The sequence below is a fragment of the Saccostrea cucullata genome, unplaced genomic scaffold (assembly GCF_032062105.1).
Source record: "Saccostrea cucullata isolate Sc308-1 unplaced genomic scaffold, CSIRO_AGI_Scuc_v1 ctg23244, whole genome shotgun sequence".
Lineage (NCBI taxonomy): Eukaryota > Metazoa > Mollusca > Bivalvia > Ostreida > Ostreidae > Saccostrea > Saccostrea cuccullata.
This window is the reverse complement of record NW_026930842.1, coordinates 1-16,438: the sequence shown is the minus strand read 5'-3', so window position 1 is coordinate 16,438 and position 16,438 is coordinate 1. Positions and strand designations below refer to the sequence as shown.

The following is a 16,438-nucleotide window of genomic DNA, read 5'->3' as shown; positions in this document are numbered from 1 at the left end:
CAATAATAGTCGTATTTCAATATAGTGGTTATTACATGTGTGTGTTTGGTTATTACCTATGAGTGTTATTAAAATACACTCTCAACCACGATTGATATAATTATTTTCATTAGTGGTTGTATTTCAATAGTGGTTATTACCTTTGTTTGTTATTGAAATTCACTTTCAACCTCTATTGATATATTTATTTCAATAGTGGTCGTATTTCAATAGTAGTTACTAACTATGTTTGCTATTGAAATGCAATCTCAACCACTATTGATATAATTATTTCAATAGTGGTCGTATTTCAATAGTGATTATTAACTATGTTTGCTATTGAAATGCACTCTTAACCACTATTGATATAATTATTTCAATAGTGGTCGTTATTTCAATAGTGGTTGCAACACCCCCTCTCTCTCTCATGAAGTACATACGTCTATATACGTGCTTTAAAAAACTTCTATGACGTCACCCATTGTTATTGGTCTACGTATATATATTTTACCTATTCAACCAGCACTAGTTTGATATTTAAAGATCTAACTTCCCATCAGCTGTATATTCAAATATTCAACTGCCTTTCGGTTGAATATTTTAACTGAGGTGCATAAGACCAAAATAAACAATGAACAAAAGAGATGAACAATTTTAAAATGCGTTTCCAATGCACAAACAATTACTCCAAATGTGCCACACTATTAGAATTTATTTCCAGTGCACACGTAATTACTGCAATTACTTAACATTTATCACATTTATTCACTTCCAAGGCTCACAGAAATAAGAATTCCTCCGAATTTTGCACGTTGCATGTTTTCTGTCTTACATTTTGAAAGCATCACTTTTTGACAAATACATTTTCACCCTGAATCTAAACTACATCACTTCTTATTGCTGAATATTATTTCAGGATCCGTTATTAGTAAATCCCTTCAGATTATCCAAGATTCATCTCTGTTTCGTACTTCCCAAAACAGTTTAATTAATTGACAGCCCATCTATTTTTACACCGTTTTTATACAGATCTTGATATGGAATGTTTTTAAAGCAGGTTCCGCATAACAGTGATAATCTTTTTATCTGTTTAAGCACTAGTAGTCTACTACAAGCATTATCCAAATGGAACTCCACAAGAATCCAACACTTTCCCTAAACAAACCAACATCTTATAATATGTAATGACAAATTCTCAACATTTTATCAAAACTCTGTAGTTTTCTTCAGCTTTCAGGTCAAAAGTACTCAGTATTCAAAACACAATCTGAACCTCTCTAATTTATTTTGGATTAAAAAATTTTTCTTTGTCTGATTTCTTCGTCTGTTTAGTATAATGATATGGGTTGAAATGACATCAGCATTATGTAGTTTAATGTTCACTTGTCCATGAATAAATGGGGATGTTCGATTATTTTATTGTTTTGTGTCACAGTTGGATATTTGAATGTGTAAATGTTTCTTTGGGGCCCAAATTAGGGATTTTTTTAAAGTAAAATAATTAACTCGATAGTATCGAATAATTTAGAGAAAAAATCTCCTCCTCGGGTCTTCGGCCCTCGCAGAGAATGTTTTCTCTAAGCTATTCTACACTATCTCGTTATTTATCCCTAACATCACGAAAGCGATGGACGACAAAATGGCTGTAGCACGCTTTGTTATGCAAAAATGAAATGGCAAATCACTGCCGGATAAATATCTGACAAGCCACCAAGATTTGTGTAAGAAATATTAGAAGATAGCATTAAGCTCTGCCAAAAATAATTTTGTTTAGAGGATTCTTGATCAATTCATGGTACTGTGAATATCTTTTTAGTATATGAAGCGAAGTCGACGGCGTACGTGTACGTGTTCAACAGAGATGTAGAAACAGTTCTCTAGCTTACAAAGTAAACGTTAGAAGTTAGAAATTAACTTTGACGTTGTTAGCTCTTCATTATCTCATTTTCACACCCTGATCGTGAAATAATACTGTAAACCAACACTTATTTTCGTCATCTTTGATGCGCGATTCGTTAGTTTGAAATCAATACGTGACAACTAGTTTTTGCGACCGAGGAAACATGAACTACAAATACTTATAATTTTTTTTGTTAACGGCTATTATTATCTGCAGAAAAAGTAGGTCGCGGAAATCGCGAATACTTGTCCACACACGAATAAAAGTTGGCTTACAGTAGTCTTAACCCTTATAGTCAATTTTATCACGTAATAAGTAAAGACGAGATCACCCCTGGGTTTCCGACGATGATAGTCAATAGAACCTAAAGTTGTCATAAAAAGTGGGTCTGGTGGATTCGAGTAAGCAAGCAGATTACTTTAAATATCCTCTGGATCTATCATTGTCAGGTTCTAGTCTATACTTTTATTGAAATTCACAAAAATAATAAATTCCTCGAAAATTTAAAATTTGTAAGTATTCTCTTTCGCTAAAATCATAGACTGTAAAATCATTTCCTGTAATTAAAGAATAGTAAGTTCCTGGTTAACCTTTAAATTAAACGAAAATAGATCTATACTCCCCGGTGATGTCAGGAAAGATGTTTGTATTATTTCTGATAATTGTATACAATTTCAGATTGTCCTGATTTTCTGTATGGCCCAACTTGCAAACGATGCAAGTGCAATCAACAACAGTCCACAAGTTGCAACAAAACTACAGGGGAATGCAACTGTAAACCCGGTTACTATGGTGACACTTGTGACTGTGTTCAGGGTTCACATGTCTGCAATGCAGACATTGCTTTTTGTGGAACCCCCCGCTCAACCTGTTATTGTAGAGATCAGTACAATAGAAAGGGCCTAAGCTGTACAGGTAATATATATCTGCTTTCTCTCTAAATCATGAGATTGACTGAATAGATGTATTATACATTAAAATTCGATTAAAGCATGCCCAGAACAAAAAGTCGTATGATTTTATAAAAATACACATTTGTCAAGAAAAGCATTTCTTTTAGATAAACAGTTTTAAGCTCAACTGAGCTGAAAGCTCAAGTGAACTCTTCTGATCATATTTTGTCTGTAGTCTGTCTGTCTGTAAATTTTTCACATTTTCGACTTCTTCTCAAAAACCATTAGGCCAATTTGACCAAACTTGCCACAAAGTATCCTTGGGTAAAAGTTTGTTAAAATGAAACGCCATGCCCTAATTCAAGGGGAGATAATTTAGCAAGAGTGAAAATGTTGTGGCATATTTTCAAAATCTTCTTTTCAAGAACTGTGCCTGGAAAGTTGAAACTTATGTGGGAACAACCTCAGGTAGTGTAGATTGAAGTTAGTTGAAATCAAGACCCCTTTGGGATAGTGCGGGGCCACAAGGAACGAACATAGTTTCGAATAGAAATATATGGCAAAGATCTTTGAATATCTTCTTCTCATGAACAGGGGGGTTATCTTATTTATATGGAAGCATCCACAGGTAGTGTAGATTGATTTTTTTTTTTTCAAATCATGAACCCCTTTGAGGGCGGGGCCACAAGGCACGTTCAAAATTTTACACAGAAATATATAGGAAAAACCTTTAAAAATCTTCTCAAGAACATGAAAGAAATGATTGGTCATACCATCTTTAGGTAGTACATTTGTAAATAATAAAGGCTGTTCAAATCATGACCCCGGGGTAGGGCGGGGCCACAGGGGACGATCAGAGATTTACATAGAAATATATGTGAAAAAGCTTTCACATTCTTCTGAAGAACAACAAAGCCATTATTGTTCACATTTATATGGAAGCATCCTTAGGTAGTGAAGATTGATATTGGTTCACATCATGACCCCTTAGGGAAGGGCGGGGCTACAAGGGAGATCAAAGTTTTACATAAAAAATGGGATTTTTTAAATAAACATTAGAAAAACCATTTTTTCCCTAAACCATGGGGCCAGGAAAGTTGAAACTCATGTGGAAACATCTGAAGTTTGTGTAAAGTAAAGATTTTTTTTTAAAAAAAAACGAGCCCCTGGGGCTATGTGGTGCCATAATGAACCTTCAAAGTTTCATTAAGAATACGCAGAAAAATAATTTTTTAAAAAATTTCTTAACAACAGTAGAGCAATGATTGATCAACTTATATGGAAACCCCTTTAGGAAGCGTAAATTCAAGTTGTTCAAATTATAACTTCGATGTATAGTTGGGGCCGAAATAGAAGATTAGTAAAATAATATTTTTTTCAAACTTTTATTGTTGATTTATAGGAATGTCAATATAAAACTTTTCCTTAGTCGAACATTCGATTGCATTATTCGAACGATAGTCGACTATTTTGAGTATTTTTTTATGGCACAGTTTTTTTGAAAGCTTATTAATTAAAATATATTGGAAATTTAAAAAAAAATGGAAATGGGGAATAGTAAACGCACACTACCCACACCTCCGATGAAAATGTTAAATACTGTTTGTTCAATTAGTGGTTGCCCAAGCTATACATCATATCAAATGGTATTTTATGTTAGATGATTGTGTTATAATGATCGAACTTCAAAACTTCATGGCTATGCAATTATTCTGTTTTCCTAAGCATGTGAAATTCCTAGAGTTCATAAATATGATTGGTACGAGTCGATTAAATAATTTTCATAGTCCAGTATAGCGTGGCATAATTTAATACGTACAATTACAAAAAAGTCAGTGATTAAGAAATAATTATCCCGGTATGTAATTACTGTATTTTCCATATGTACAATGTGGAAAATTATTGATATACTGTGACTGTGTTTGAGCTCTTATTCGTCTGAGATCATACACTATACAGCTGTAAAGTTTGAGGAAGGACCCCTTTTCAATTTTGAGATGAAAATATCACTCCCTTTTCTTGCATTTATTTAATATTTGAATGTTGTTTCATTATTCGATCGTCGCTTCATTCAACTGACAATCGACTATTTGTCTATTCGTTAACATCCCTATTTATTTATCAAGGCAATATGGTAACATACTCAGGTAGTGTACATGTAACTTCAATTTCAATTCATGCCTTTTCCCCTTAGGGATAGGTTGATATCACTCGTAAAATATTGAACTAGCTAAAGTGATCAGGTGAGCGATGTGGCCCATTGACCTCTTGTTCTACTTTATATTATAAGTATTATTCCAGTATCGGCACTTTTTTTCAGATTCAATACGATTTTATGGAAAAGTCAATGGTAGTGAAGGAGTTCTTCAAATCTACCAGAATCGATCATGGAATACATTTTGTGACGATAGCTTCACAAAATATGATGCCCGCGTAGCATGCAGACATCTTAATCTTCCGAAGTATGCACAAAAATATCTTTTATTTTAATCTTTTGAAAAGTCCAACATTTGCAGTTTATTATACAGTTAAAGTATATCTTAGAGGGAGTTAGCAAATTCCAGTTTTCACGGAAATAAAGGTTCCAGTTTCCCAAGGCCTTGACTGTTTCGCCGAGGAAAATAAGCCTGATTGAGGGGAACTGGAATTTTGCAATATCCCCAAGTTCTTTTAACTGTTTTATCATACCGATATAGAAGTAAAATAAACTAGATCAAAGCTTGTTGCAAAGCAACGAGTAGGTTTTCCGTCCTGTTTGACCAGAAGTAACTTTTTTTTTAAAAAAGGGAAATGACGTCTCTAATGATTTAAATCTTCCAAAACTATGAAGGAAATTGCAAAAGGAAAGTCTTTTTTGTTACATCCTATTAAGTTTCATGCTTCCAGTTTCTCTAATGATTTAAATCTACCAAATCTATGTAGGAAATTGCAAAAGAAAAACCATTTTTGTTACGTCCAGTTAAGTTTCATGCTTCCAGTGAAAATATTTCCCAAAACATGTCAAAAACGGCAAAATTGCAGTTTCAGACTACTTCCGGTTTGGGGCCGGAAGTGACGTCACAGGGACGTATTTTGATGACATCAGTAGATTTACCAGAGATTTTCAACAACTTTGCTTCTTTGATGTATAACAAATTCTGAATACTTTTTGAGATATCTGAAAAAAAATTTTAACCCCTTTAGATCCCTTAATTTAGGGGTCAGCCCTTTTCCCGAGATATCATTTAAAAGATCTAATTCTGCACAAATTATGTTCTATATATCTTAACAAAATAGTTTTAGTTTAGAAGATAAAAAGCAAAATATGAGTAATTTTTGGCTCTTTAAAGCGTTCTAATTTTGACCCCTGTATAGCGCCATTTTGAATAGAGAAACTGAAAAACAAAAACCGATATGCACAACTTCAATGCTTCTATTTTCTTAAATAAGTAGATTTCTGCTCCAGCTTTAGCCGTCTATAAGCCTCTGTCTGGAAACGAAAGCCTATAAATTTTTGTTTAAGGATGAATAACTCAGAAACAGAAGTGACTTTATGAAATATTCGACAGCATTCTGATAGAGTTTAGAAGTATTTCTGTAAATTTGAGCGAAATCAATTGAGAAATGAGTGAGATATGAGGCTTTAAAGTTGGCGTGTAGGAAGAAGAAGAAAAAAAAAGAATAATAATCTATACCAACAGAATCAGTAGAAGGTCTTACGTTGGAAACTGAAGACCTTGAATAGAGGATAACGAAAAACGGGGAATTAGCTTCCGGATTAACGCACGGGGATTAGTCCATTAACATATTAGACCGATACAAAAGTAAAATCTAGAGGATTACGGATAACCGGGAATTAGTTTCCGAGGCAGGGATTAGCTCATTTGACTAATGCACGGGGATTAGTCCATTCGCAGAAATTTCTAGGAAATTATTCCTTTTTAATAAGAAAAATCAGTAGGTGTATGGTAACTTCATAAATTTTATTTTGATTTATTGTATGTTGTTTAATGTCGCTCTCGAGAATTTGTCACTCATATGGAGACGCTACCACTTGTGGGTGGAGAACTACAAATTTTGTTCTATACTCTGCACTGAGGGCCGTTAAGCAATGCGGGGTCTTTTTCGTGCCAGCACTAACTGCGACACGGGAACTCGGTTTATACGGTCTCATCTGAAGGACCGGACTCCACGTCCCACACTGGGATTTGAACCCGCGACATAAGAATTGACGCCTTACTTCGCGACTCTAGAGCAGACGCTCTTACCACGGCGCCAAGCGGGCAACAATTGTATTTTGATGATTATTTCTGGATGTTAGAATTTGTCCGCTTGTAGGATTTTCAAAGCGAAAGACAAAACAATTTGAAAATAGGCTTATCCTGTTAGAAATATGAGAGTTTTAATCCCTCTCAAGAGGACAACATGATTTATATAACATTCAAATAAATGCATCATTTGACTAAGAGATATAATGACAATTAATACAAATTTAACTGAAGACTTTAGGTATGCTATTCGAACTTATGTATCTTAAGAAAATACTCTTTTTATTTTAGAACTCAAACTGTAAATGAACATCCAGACCTTTAGAAACAAAAATACCACGTATTTTACTACATTGAGATTTTCATTAAAGATAAATCATTAAAACTTCAATGTTCCGCATTAGTGAAATTTTTCATTTATCTGCTTCTAGTCGATACGCGGTATATAAAACCAGAGAGTATGGCCAAAGAATTCGAAACACCTATGACCTAGGAATTGTGTACACCTTGCAATGTAACGGGAATGAGACAAGTCTCTCCGAGTGTGAGGGATTTAGCACGCACGGATCCTACTGTTCACATGACGAAGATGTGTACCTGAAGTGTTTTTCTGGTAAGGCATTGCAGATCGATTACATTTTAGGACTACTGTGTATATTTATCAGTTAACAGAAATTGCATACAGTTTAGTTGTTCAGTTGCCCTAACAGTCTATAGTAAGAAAAAACATCCAGATTTGAATCAAATTTCATAGAATCTTTGGTGCCGTTAAATTGAAATTCCTTAGAATGGTTTAAGTCGGTATATAGTGGAAGAAAATGTTAATTAAAAACTTTAACTACATATATATATATATATTATATATATATATATATATATATATATATATATATATATATATATATATATATATATATAATATAAAATTTGCTGGTATTAAAAAAAGTTGGCTTATAGAGAAGCATAATGAATTCATCGGAATCAAATGGCTTGGAGACTTGAAAGACAGTTGTCAATTGGAAAATCTGGCATTCTTTTAAAATCAACTTCTTCATTTAGAATGTAGAATCAGACATTGTTTTATAATAAGTTATTTTGTTGCTCACCAATCACAAACTATGAATATTTTCGGTGTCTTCATTTTTAGACAAAAAGCAATTATTTTTAAAAACAGTAGTAACTGTTAAAATTTATATTGAGAAGGCACAGAAATATAACCGTCATTTTACATAGACTTATGATTAAAAATGTGATTAAAAGGATCGAGGTGTCTTTTTTTCCGGTATACATACATACATGTATATTTAAAACATCGAAATTCTTCTGCCCATCAAATACTTAAAAATAAACTTTTCTGTTCACTTGATTTTCATGGGATGCTCACTCCTCCATGGCACCTGATCCCACCTCTGATGTTTCGGGGGTCCGTGTTTGCTCTGCTCTTATTTTGTATTGTTTTATGGACTTTGAGACTGAATACGGTTCGTTATCTCCATATCCTTCTTTAAAAGAATGCTAAATTTTCCAATTGATAACTGTCTTTCAAGTCTCCAAGCTATTCGTTGGAATTCCGTTGAAAACATTATGTTCCTCTACAAGCCAACTTTTTAATACCCGCGAAAATATATTATCAAAAACTATATATATATTGTGAACTTTTCAAATTAACAACAATATTATATCGATTCGATCTATTCTAGTGAAATTGATAAAAACACCCCACAAAGTGCAATTCTGGATGTTCTACTAACTATAGACCGTTAAGACAAATGAACAATGATACTACTTCTGAGTCAGCTTTTCCAACTTTTACTTTTTCTCATTTATATAGTAATAGGAAATGTTTAAGAATTTCCTGGCATCTATGTTTTTGTCACGTTAACATTGCTATTTTTACCCGATCGATTACGGTTTATTTTTACTCTTTTATACATGCACTCTTGAAAAGAATCAGACAACTCTACTTATTGCTCAGCAAGCTCTTTAACATAGTAAGAAAATTATTTTATCATTGATAATTATAGAAATAAAAATTTTAATTCAAGATGTTAATTAAAACTTAGTAAGAATTGCTTTTGCGTTCAATTTTGTCAATGATAGAAACCTTGCAAATTTTTGTCTTGCACCTTTTTCATCTCAATAAAAAAAGTTTATCGCTTAGAGTCAAATGAAAAATAGACCTTGAAAACGACTTTATTTTACTCATTCTATTTGTAAAATCAAGGCATTTATGATAGGACTTGCATTTGCTTGAGTTGAAGTAAATTGTAACTGATCAGAAATCAACATGACCATATCGGGATATCCACTTTTAATTTGTTAGAAACAGATTTAATTTTGTATATATTACCTCATTGGGAGTTTGTTTTTTTTTATTCATACATTGAATTAAATTGTAATAACACGTTTTTCTAACTATGCGTGGGTTGTCCGGTAAAATCGTGGACAAGTTGTCCTGCGTGAATAATAATTATCACTGCGTTCTGAAATTTTCACTACATTTTGGTACATATTTTCCGAAAAAACATAGACAATTTCAGATTGATATACGCTTAAATAAACAAATTATGATATTTTATTTCATGTATTGTATCGCCTTACGGTGCATGGATGATAACGTCAAAATGTCTAAAACAGCTTTACATTTAATCTTTGCGTTAAAAATAAAGTTGGATATGTCACTTAAATTAAGTAATTTCATTGATGCACATACTTTCATTAGTAAGCGTTTCGATTCATAAACAGTTGAGGAACTAGTCTGGCACAAACATGCGATTCTAAAGATTTATTAGTAAGTTACGGACAATGTTGCCACCATTATTCAACTAATAGACAATCATATTGACGGTCAACAGTGACATAGTCTTTTGCTATCACCATAGCAGTTTGTCCCTATGTTTTGTACTACATAGGGACTTGACGAAGAACGACTTCACTAAGAAAAGTCCCATTTCATTTCTATAAAGAACTAGTGATTGTTTAATATATTTTTTCTGTATTCATATAAAGTCTCTTAGGATGTTATTAAAACATGTACATCAAACTGAACTGGTCTCCGGTGTGCCGTAACGTCATCAAACGTCACTATTTTTCGTGTGTTGTGTTTCCCACTTTCTCATTTCGAATCCTCAGGAAACTGACAAAAATTAACCTAATGAAAGGAAAATTTTACAAGATAACAAAATAAATTGATGAATCGTATAATGATAATTTTTACCCTAATCGTATCTATTTAAATTTTTTATTTTGAATCAATGCTCATGTATTCTCTGAAAAAACCTTTGTTTTTTGACCGTGCGCCATAGGACGGTACCCTGTGCACATTCAAATATAATAAAATCTTCATTATTGTCTATATTTTATCCAAAAATTATGATGCAATTCAATATGATAAATAGACATTTACTGAAAATTGCAGCATAGTGCGCACATTATGTTTCGAGAACAACGCTTTGTCCACGATTTTACCGGACAACCCTAGTATATACTAAGTATATGTTTTACAACTGAAGTTTTGTACTCTATTATCAAATTCAAATATTGCCGTTGTATTTATTCATGTAGAATGTCCTAAATGGACCCATGGAGATTTTTGTGAGAAGAGGTGTGAATGTAACACGACTACCAGTACATTTTGTAACGAGGACACGGGGAAATGTAATTGTACATCGGGGTACTTTGGTGACTTCTGTAATTGTATCACTGGTGTTCACACCTGCAATCCAAAGATATCAATCTGCCACACAAATAGCTTGGGCAATGCAGTCTGTCTCTGTAAGCCTGGATTTTCAGAGGACGAGTACAAAAATGAAAAATGTCTAAGTATGTACCTGTTTTGTTAACCAGATTTTTTAATTAATAGAATATTTTAGATTATGAATGTGAAATATTACTAATACACTATACACTTGTATATTCAGTATATATTTATTGTATTTAAAAAGAGGAACATGTACGGTTGGTCAATTTGACTTCCTCCAATCAAGGCACGGTTGAAATATATCGGTCAGGGTCCTGGGGAGGAGTGTGTAAAAACAGAATGACTAAAAAGGATATCCAAGTTGTGTGTCGAGAGTTTGGTTTGCCTTGGTATTTTTTAATTGTGATTTCTTTTAAATTTCCAAAAATATTAAATCAGACATACCCAGGTATGCAAAGTAGTTTAGAAGAAACATTTTTACTGAGGAATAAGCAAAATATCAAGAGGTCATTAAGATCTTTTTTAAATCTATGAATTTTTTCTTTGAATTTAAATGAGAAAAAAGTGTAATTTTTGTAATGAATTAAAATAATAAAAATCAAGGATGATTTTAATTTAATTTACATCTTAATTTTCAAGCGTTTGAGCTTTAAAGAATTTACTTTGATTGGTTTTTGATCATTTTTCAGGAATTATGCTCAGTTAATTAGAAATATAGACACTTTACCAAGTTCCTACTTCAAATGGTCTAATATTAATTGCAATGGAACAGAACAAAGTCTTCTAGACTGTGAAAGAGAATATGACAGCAGCACATACTGTTATAACGTACGTCCTGCTGCAATAGCATGTCCCAATGGTAATTATCAACTGTTTTAAAACAGGTATTTACATATACCATTGCTTCCTTAGTGGACAGTCGTCACCCCCGTCCCTTTCCCCCATTTTTTTTTTAATTTACTAGAATTTATGTTTTATAAATACAGAAATTAAATTGTAATTTCGGTTTAAAATCTAGATGGTACTTTGGTTTTTTTTACGGAACGATGGCGTATAAAAATATATCCTTTTCTGCTTCTCAAAGTAAGTGTTTTTTTTTAAACTTGTCAACAGTCAAAGTCTGTAACATCTAATGCAAATTCATTATTCATAACAGTAGACTAAAGTTTTAAAATACTACTCAGTTTTTGAAACCTATGAAAACTTAGTTTATCTGAAACCTAGCTGAGATTCAGATCGATATTTAATTATTTATGCAAAAGAGAGAGCAAAATTTTTTTTTCCTTGGTCAATGCAAGTTGTTTAAATCTCACAATCAGCTATAATTAGACAACCACCGAGGTTCGTGGGATGTTTTTTCTTCTCGTTTTCTTTTTGGGTGAATCAGTCTTGCAAAAGAAAAATAAAATTTTGCTGTGATTTCGGCTTTTTAAACTATGGACAATGAGAGGCATGTTTCTTATAACACTAGCACCATGGATACAGCTGTTATCGAAACAAACAACTAATACAGAAACAAGTGGAATTCTACAAGTGTATCACAACAAAGAATGGGGTTATGTTTGTGGAAGTGGATTTGGTGAAAATGAAGCTAAAGTTGCCTGTCGTGAACTGGGATTGCCAACGTAAGAGATTAATTTTACACTTGTGTTTTGTTTCAATATATTCTTTTAAAAATGATGAAAGGATTTATCTAAAATGATAAAAACGTTGAAAAAGGAAGTTTCCCTTACAAAAATTATAATATTTAAAATTTAAAAATATTACAAAAGTAAAAAAAAAAAGTAAAAATATATTTTAACCTACAAATAGTAAATAAAATAAAGTACATTAGCCAAATTATAACTGTTTCAATTGTTGAGCAATCAGACATTTGAATGACTGATATTAAATTTTATTAGGTTTAAGCAAAGTTGATTTTGTTAGTTTCAGTATGTTTGAATACTTTCCTTTTAAAACAGGAAATACGTGCAAGAAAAATCTGGACGTGTATCTTATGGTTCCAAAACGCACCTGAAATATGTCAATTGTAACGGTGATGAGGAAACTCTGTCCGATTGCTCTGCTGACAATGGGAGCTATTGTTATGGGGATGCCAAGGTTGAAATCTCTTGTGATAGTGGTAAAACACCATTTAACAATTAGTTCATAAATAACTATGGTAGAAAGAACTCTTATTTGATTACTCAAAATTCTCGAGATTTCTTATGTCGGTTAAAATTCAATTGTAAATATAGTTTGATCGCAAAACGGATTCTTTTTTAAACAATTACAAACATTGAACTCTTGACATGGATGAAAGTGGTCTTTTAAACAATGAATTTTCCTCTTTTTTTTGCTAAATCTTTTCACATTTTTATTCCATCACTCCGAAGCTGAGCAGGGTATTACTGTTTTACCCTTGTGTGTCTGTCTGTCCGTCCGTCTGTGTGTCCGTGTGTCTGTCCGTAACAAATTTTCGTCGCAGTTTTCTCAGCAACTACTCATCGTAGAAGCTTGAAATTTTAACACAATCTTCTCTGAGGCATGCCATACATACGGTGGGATACATCTGTGTTCAAATCCGATATCAACGCCCTGTTTGTCTGTGCGTCTGTCCGTTTTATACAAAACAAGTTTTTGTCGCAGTTTTCTCAGCAACTTCTCGTCGCAGAATTTTCCCTGAGGCATGCAATATGGTGGGATAGATATCTATGCGTCTGTTTCATACATAACAGATTTTCTTTACAGTTTTTCTCATTAACTTTTCATAGCAGATGTTTGAAGTTTTAGTACACTTTTTATTGAGGCGTGCCATATGGTGGGATTAATTTTGATATGAATCTGATGCCATCGTCATATATTGTTCTGTTCATCTACCTGTAATTGAACTTGACTATATTAATATGATAGTGTTTATTTGCATTAGAGCGGGGGTATTACTAGTGAGCATTGGCTCACAGACTTCTTGTTATCTTCTTCTCAAGTACCACAGGGCCAATTTCAACCAAACTTGCCACAAAGTATCCTTGGGTATATCCTTGGGTAAAGGGGATTCAAGTTTGCTCAAATGAAGGGCAATGCCCTCTTCCAAGGGGAGATATTATGAATTAATGAAAAATTAATGGCATTTTTAAAAAAAATCTTCTTCTCAAGATCCATAGGGACAAAAGATATGAAACTTATGTTGAATCATTCTCAGGTAGTGTCTATTAAGTTTGTTCAGATCATGACCCTAAGGGATAGGATTGGGCCGATCAAAGTTTTACAAAGGTATATATAGGGAAATCTTAAAAAAAATACCTTCTCAAGTACTGCGAAGCCATGATTAGTGATATTTATATGAAAGCACCCTCAGATATTGTAGATTCTAGTTTGTTCAAATCATAACCTCCCAGAGATAGGGTGGGGCCACAAGGGGGGATCCAAATTTTACATTAAAATATATTTAAAAAATCGTCTAGAGAATAGCAAAGCCATAATTATTGCTATTTATATGGAAGCATCCTCAGGTAGTGTAGAATTAACTTTGTTCAAATCATAACCCCCTAGGGTAGAGAAAGGTTTAAAAGGTGGATCAAAGTTTACATAGGAAAATATTAAATAAAAGGAAAAAATCCCAATAACAGTTAAGCAATGTTCAGTCGAATTGACACGTAAGCATCCTCATGTATTGAAGATTTAAATTTGTTCAATCATGAGTACCCTTTGGGGTAGAGAGGGAAAAAATGTTGAGTCAAATTCAAATTATTACAAAGTAATATATACAAACAAAATGTTAAAAGAAATCTTTTTCTTAAGAAATTTCTCAAGAAGTTATATGCAGTATTGAAATAGAGGCATTCTCAAATAGTATAAGAATTCAATACCACTCCCCCAACCCCTCAGTAAACTTTTCAATTGTGATCTAATTTGGGCTTTTTCCTAGCCGGTGTGCTGAGGTGATCAATGTGACCCCGGGCCTCTTGTTATTAACTAATACACGAAATCACTTCACTGTCATCAATTAATAGAGAGAGTGTGGTTTGGGTTGTTCCTGTGAAGTACTACATTTCACTGTTAATATTTTTATGACATACTGGAATCAGAATTCTTCAAATGAAAACAAGGGTCATTGATGCAACCTAAAGCTACCCATGACATACTATTCAAGCATATTCCAAACATATTATATATTTGAAACAATACCGATGTTTCTGACAGCCTTGTAAAACTCGATCTTTACCATTTTATGTTTAAAGAAATATTCTACATGAAATAAAGCTTTTTTAAAAATTGAAACCATTTTGGCCAGAAATTGTTTTACTTAAAATTTCGCAAAAATAAACCTTATCAGTTACTTTATAAATCCTTTATATTTGTTAAATTTGATACAATTTCATAAATCGCACTTTCTTAAAACAAAGACATGTTTTCAAGGTCATTTTTTTCCTCATTTTCTGTATATATTTTACTAATTTATAATTAGCCCCTTCACGATAACTGCAGTACTATTTTGCAGGGCAAATTGATAACGTTTGGCGATTTTTTTTTGATAGATAATTAAATGACGTATATTAAACAATTACTTTTACGTCATATTTCACCAAAATGTACCATTCTGCCCTGCAAAAGAGCAGTACTGCAGTTATTGTGAAAGGGTCTATTGTTCAAGAAAGTAAATGTTTTTAGAATGCCCTCACATGAAATATGGTGACAATTGTGAAGAAGACTGTCCGTGCAACACCTATAATACAGAATCCTGCGATATGGAGACTGGAGAATGTGTTTGTAAGCCAAGGTATACCGGGTTTTCCTGCAACTGCCAAGTTGGTCTTCATACCTGCAACTTGAACGTTTCGGATTGCTATGAGGAATCAAATAAAGTATCATGCATTTGCAAAAAAAATTTTACGCAATCAGAGCACAATTGCACAGGTAAGGAACATGTTATTCTCTCTGCTGAAGAATTAAGATATGTTTATTCTCTTAAAGTATTGCCATCCATGAAATCTTGATAAGTTTGGAAACTTTTTATTCAATTTTGATAATTTATCTTCCAATTTTTATGCCCTACCTTTATGTCATTAATATATAGCATATTTACATCTAAATTCTTAGTTTTGATTTCTAGCAGAAAAATAACAAAGTTGTGGGAAACAATATCTTTAAAACCTTCAGTTTGGCATATGGAAGGCATAAATAAATGAATCTTTCTAAAATTAAATTGCTTTTAAAATGAAAATATTTTTTGTCACAGACAATGTGCGCTTAAGTCAGGAAAATGTCGTGCAAGTCTTTAAAGGTGATGGTTGGTCTGGTATCTGTAACAACAACCTGAAGTCAAACGCTTTAGTTATCTGCCGCCATCTTAACCTTAGCACGTACGTATCGCAGAGTTTTCAAGATCCCTGTTTTACTTTTATTTACTTTTTAAATACAATTATAAAAGACAGACAAATCACTTGTGAAAACATTTATTTTTAATCAAAATTACATAATCGCCGGTAACGTGTAAGTGCATTGTCCCGGACGTTTCACTTGAATGGAAGTGAAGCTGACCTTAGACCTGTTGAACAGAACGAACGTTCGCGAGCGCCCACCAAAATTCCTTGTAGTACCTCCAACAGAAATATTCGCGATCGCTCGCTCTCTTGAACAGAGGCCTGAATTGATAATAATGAGGACGTCGGGTAACTAACTCTTGTCAAGATCGTTACCTGCTTTCGCATACGAGAAATCGGGTCTTATGATTGTTTGA

The 16,438-nt window shown here is 33.0% G+C and overlaps 1 protein-coding gene across 1 annotated transcript in view; it reads left to right on the top strand.

Annotated features, from left to right (window-relative positions):
- The window catches only part of LOC134230297 (multiple epidermal growth factor-like domains protein 6), a gene marked incomplete at both ends in the record, with an annotated part of 42,426 nt that extends 26,365 nt beyond the window's left edge, over positions 1–16,061 (top strand). The window contains 10 exons of the mRNA XM_062712068.1: positions 2,558–2,794; positions 5,093–5,234; positions 7,451–7,632; positions 10,584–10,841; positions 10,964–11,108; positions 11,409–11,578; positions 12,191–12,344; positions 12,681–12,841; positions 15,370–15,615; positions 15,938–16,061. Coding sequence (XP_062568052.1) covers positions 2,558–2,794; positions 5,093–5,234; positions 7,451–7,632; positions 10,584–10,841; positions 10,964–11,108; positions 11,409–11,578; positions 12,191–12,344; positions 12,681–12,841; positions 15,370–15,615; positions 15,938–16,061 — 1,819 coding nt within the window. The remainder of the gene's footprint in view (positions 1–2,557; positions 2,795–5,092; positions 5,235–7,450; positions 7,633–10,583; positions 10,842–10,963; positions 11,109–11,408; positions 11,579–12,190; positions 12,345–12,680; positions 12,842–15,369; positions 15,616–15,937) is intronic.
- Positions 16,062–16,438: the final 377 nt, after the last annotated feature.